Raw genomic sequence first — 5,000 nt, forward strand, 5'->3', positions numbered from 1 at the left:
CAACCAAACTCACCTGGTCTGATGACTCCTTGCTGTCCCCAGTCCACCTGGCCGTGCTGCTGCTCCAGTTTCAACTGTTCAGCCTGCGGCTATGGAACCCTGACCTGTTCACCTGGCCGTGCTGCTGCTCCAGTTTCAACTGTTCAGCCTGCGGCTATGGAACCCTGACCTGTTCACCTGGCCGTGCTGATGCTCCAGTTTCAACTGTTCAGCCTGCGGCTATGGAACCCTGACCTGTTCACCTGGCCGTGCTGCTGCTCCAGTTTCAACTGTTCTGCCTGCGGCTATGGAACCCTGACCTGTTCACCTGGCCGTGCTGCTGCTCCAGTTTCAACTGTTCTGCCTGTGGCTATGGAACCCTGACCTGTTCACCTGGCCGTGCTGATGCTCCAGTTTCAACTGTTCTGCCTGGGCTATGGAACCCTGACCTGTTCACCTGGCCGTGCTGATGCTCCAGTTTCAACTGTTCTGTTCCATTGACAGTGTCAAGGTTCATTACATAAGGGTATTTAAGACCCTACGAGGATGGTGATAGAGGATGAAGGGTTCTTTTTATTATTCTAAATTATATTTATCCATCAAATGAATGTTTAATAATGATATTCAATGTAGAGTGTAATGACTCTACATGTTGAGGGACATCGGAAACTACTGAATGTGTTTTGCTGTGGTCATATTACCCCTTTCTGGGTGGAGTTAGGTGATTTATTCTTTTCAAATAAAATGTATATTGACGACAAAAACAACAACAACAAAAAGTTACAAACAATGAAGTCGAATTGTGTTTATTCCAAGATGGTAATGATGTCAATTTCCTGGACGATAATTTCATTGTCAAATGATTTATACATAAAGGGAGATGTTTTTCATTTAGCTGACATTTTTTGTGTGTAATCATTAGGATTTTGTTTAAAAACAAACATACTCTGAAACTCATAGGCTTCAATACAACCTGATATCACATTTGAATGTGTTCAAGACCTCCATTTTTATTTATTTTTTAAGTTCTTAAACCTTTGTGTTTGGTGGAGGCCTCAGTGTACTCAGGGTGGGGGCGCTGATGGGGGAGGACGGCTCATCGTTAATGTCTGTGACCAGGGTTTGGTGGAGGCCTCAGTGTACCTCAGTGGGGCGCTGATGAGGGGAGGACGGCTCATCGTTAATGTCTGTGACCAGGGTTTGGTGGAGGCCTCAGTGTACCTCAGTGGGGCGCTGATGAGGGGAGGACGGCTCATCGTTAATGTCTGTGACCAGGGTTTGGTGGAGGCCTCAGTGGGGCGCTGATGGAGGCCTGTGACCAGTGTTTGGTGGAGGCCTCAGTGGGGCGCTGATGAGGGGAGGACGGCTCATCGTTAATGGCTGTGACCAGGGTTTGGTGGGGTTTGCTGTGGAGGCCTCAGTCTGTGACCTCAGGTGGGGCGCTGATGAGGGAGGACGGCTCATCGTTAATGTCTGTGACCAGGGTTTGTGGAGGCCTCAGTGGGGGCGCTGATGGAGGCCTGTGACCAGGGTTTGGTGGAGGCCTCAGTGGGGCGCTGATGAGGGGAGGACGGCTCATCGTTAATGTCTGTGACCAGTGTTTGGTGGAGGCCTCAGTGTACCTCAGTGGGGCGCTGATGAGGGGAGGACGGCTCATCGTTAATGGCTGTGACCAGGGTTTGGTGGAGGCCTCAGTGGGGCGCTGATGAGGGGAGGACGGCTCATCGTTAATGGCTGTGACAAACACACGGACAACAGCGTTTGATGTGTTCCACTGATTCTGCTCCAGCCATTACAACCAGACCGTCCTCCCTAATCAAGGTGTCACCAACCTCCTGTGATGTACCTTGGCTCAATATGCATTTTCAGTGTATAATCCGACTTCCGTATATGTTTATTATGTACAATTTGAAAAGTTAAATAAAACATTGAACCGTTTTTTTCCTCAACAAAAAAAAAAAAACATGATGCGAGATGGGATCGAATCCACGGTTAAAAAAACACTGTCAATTACGAGTGGCGCAGCGGTCTAAGACACTGCATCTCAGTGCTGGAGGCGTCACTACAGACACCCTGGTTCGATAGCAGGCTATATCACATCCAGCCGTGATTGAGAGTCCCATAGTGCGGCGCATAATTGGCCCAATCGTCCTCCTGGTTTGGCCCCTGTGTGTATGTCGTCATTGTAAATTAGAATATGTTCTTATTAAACTGACTTGTTAAAATAAAAAATAATTTTAAGGACCTAATTTTCCTTTGTTCCAAACCCCAAAAAGCACATGAATGTGTGTAAAACAGATAAACATTTTAAAAAAGTTGGGATTTTTCTCATTGTGAAAACATGAAAATGTCTTAAACGTCAGTAGTATCTAGTAGCAGAACAGAACAAGACGAATTTGAATTTGTGGGCGTATCCAACGCTTCTTTGGGCTGTGATTGGTTGTTAAGTGCCCCTCCGTCACTATGACGTTGTCACAGCTTCCGTGTTTTTGGTTTGTTTTTACTTTGTCTCTGTAATGTACACGTGGGTCTACTGGAGAGATTTAATAATAAACAGGTATATAAACACCATTAAACTACTTTTCATATCAATTGTACTAACTCGCTAGATAACAATCTTAACGTACCGAAACAAAATGACACTGACTGTATAACTAATCTGATTTAGCCTCGGTAGATCGCTTGTTAACGTGGATAACGTCAGCTGTCGTTACTTAGCAGGCGAAGGCATGTTTGTTACATCGTACCACTGTCTGTCCAATGTATAATATAAACTCTGTAATTAGCTAGTGTATCTAGTAAAACAGTGCAACTCATATATCTGTGTGCAGACAGACAGACAGACAGACAGACAGACAGACAGACAGACAGACAGACAGACAGACAGACAGACAGACAGACAGACAGACAGACAGACAGACAGACAGACAGACAGACAGACAGACAGGCAGACAGACAGGCAGGGATGTGATGCGCAGTTAAGTCGTCCAGATGTTTCCCAGCCTAAACAGATCGGACCGTTACATGCATATATTATTACCACGTTTTGTTATGTGTTTTTTTTTTTGTCTTTGGACTCCGGTGAGTTTTTTTTTTTCTCCGGCTGTTGGGGCACACGACATTTTTTCTCTCGAGGCGAGCCGAAGTGTACTTACTCCCCGTCGTCGGGTGATTATTTAATTCATTTATAACGTCATCAGGGCGAGAAACCGCATCTCAGTGCTAGAGGCGTCACTACAGTCCCTGGTTCGAATCCAGGCTGTATCACATCTGGCCGTGATTGGGAGTCCTATAGGGCGGCACACAATTGGCTGAGCGTCAGCCGGGGTAGGCCGTCATTGTAAATAAGAAGTTGATCTTAACTGACTTGCCTAGTTAAATTAAACAATCAGGCCATTTGTTTATCTATTTTCCCTTTTGTACTTTAACTATTTGTACATCTTTTCAACCCTGTATATAGACATAATATGACATTTGTAATGTCTTTATTATTTTAGGAACTTCTGAGAGTGTAATGTTTACTGTTAATTTTTTATTGTTTATTTCAGTTTTGTTTATTATCTAATTCAGTTGCTTTGGCAACGTTAACACGTGTTTCCCATGACAATAAAGCCCCTTGAATTGAATTGAATGGAATTGAATTGTATTTGAATTGTTTGGTCAACAGTAGAGATTCTTCAATAACGTCTGTCATTCAACGAGAAAGTTTTCATGCAAATAATAAATAAAATAATAAATACTGCACCAAACATCTTAGATGTAAAATTGCGGCGACTAATCTGTCTTTGGCAATAAACGTCAAAATGAATGACAGATTTCTTGAGTTATTTTAGTTTTAATTCTGACTGTTGAGGAAGCGTATAACACAGCATCAGTCCCTCGTGTTTCAGCAGGTCAGGCTGAGTGGTGGGTATGGAACCTGGCGGTGTGGAACCAGGCAGTATGGAACCTGGGAGTATGGAACCTGGGAGTATGGAACCTACCGGTGTGGAACCTGGGAGTATGGAACCTGGGAGTATGGAACCTACCGGTGTGGAACCTGGGAGTATGGAACCGGGGAGTATGGAACCGGGGAGTATGGAACCAGGGAGTATGGAACCTGCCAGTGTGGAACCTGGGAGTATGGAACCTACCGGTATGGAACCAGGGAGTATGGAACCTGCCGGTGTGGAACCGGGGAGTATGGAACCTACCGGTGTGGAACCTGGGAGTATGGAACCTACCGGTGTGGAACCTGGCAGTATGGAACCTGCCGGTGTGGAACCTGGCAGTATGGAACCTGGGAGTATGGAACCTGCCAGTATGGAACCTGCCGGTGTGGAACCAGGGAGTATGGAACCTGCCAGTATGGAACCTGCCGGTGTGGAACCTGCCAGTATGGAACCTGGGAGTATGGAACCTGCCAGTATGGAACCTGCCGGTGTGGAACCAGGGAGTATGGAACCTGCCAGTATGGAACCTGCCGGTGTAGAACCTGCCAGTATGGAACCTGGGAGTATGGAACCTGCCAGTATGGAACCTGCCGGTGTGGAACCAGGCAGTATGGAACCTAGCAGTATGGATCCTGCCGGTGTGGAACCTGGGAGTATGGAACCTAGCAGTATGGATCCTGCCGGTGTGGAACCAGGCAGCGGTATGGAACCTGGCAGTGTGGAACCGGCCAGTGGTGTGGAAACGACCAGGGGTGTGGAACCGTCCAGAGGTGTGGAACCCGCCAGTGTTGACAGTCTGAAGGTTCTGTATCAGAGTTGTGACTACATCATAGTGGATAAGCACTGGGACATCCGCATCGACAGCAAGATGTGGTACGAGAAACACACTGTCCAGAAACAGCTGGGACTCCGCTTCCCTGAGCTGGCCGACCCTGGGACGTACTATGGATTCAGGTAAGAGAAACACACGGTCTAGAGACAGCTGGGGCTGAGCTCTCTCTCTGTCTCTGTCTCTCTCTCCCTCTGTCTCTCTCTCTCTCTCTGTCTCTCTCTCTCCCTCTCTGTCTCTCCCTCTCTGTCTATCTCTCT

The 5,000-nt window shown here is 46.8% G+C and overlaps 1 protein-coding gene across 1 annotated transcript in view; it reads left to right on the forward strand.

Moving 5' to 3' along the window:
- Positions 1–3,989: 3,989 nt before the first annotated feature.
- Positions 3,990–5,000, forward strand: part of LOC124021462 (RNA pseudouridylate synthase domain-containing protein 1-like) — a 7,583-nt gene continuing 6,572 nt past the window's right edge. The window contains exon 1 of the mRNA XM_046336659.1: positions 3,990–4,865. Coding sequence (XP_046192615.1) covers positions 3,997–4,865 — 869 coding nt within the window. The 5' untranslated portion in view covers positions 3,990–3,996. The remainder of the gene's footprint in view (positions 4,866–5,000) is intronic.

The sequence above is a fragment of the Oncorhynchus gorbuscha genome, unplaced genomic scaffold (genome assembly GCF_021184085.1).
Source record: "Oncorhynchus gorbuscha isolate QuinsamMale2020 ecotype Even-year unplaced genomic scaffold, OgorEven_v1.0 Un_scaffold_1120, whole genome shotgun sequence".
NCBI lineage: Eukaryota > Metazoa > Chordata > Actinopteri > Salmoniformes > Salmonidae > Oncorhynchus > Oncorhynchus gorbuscha.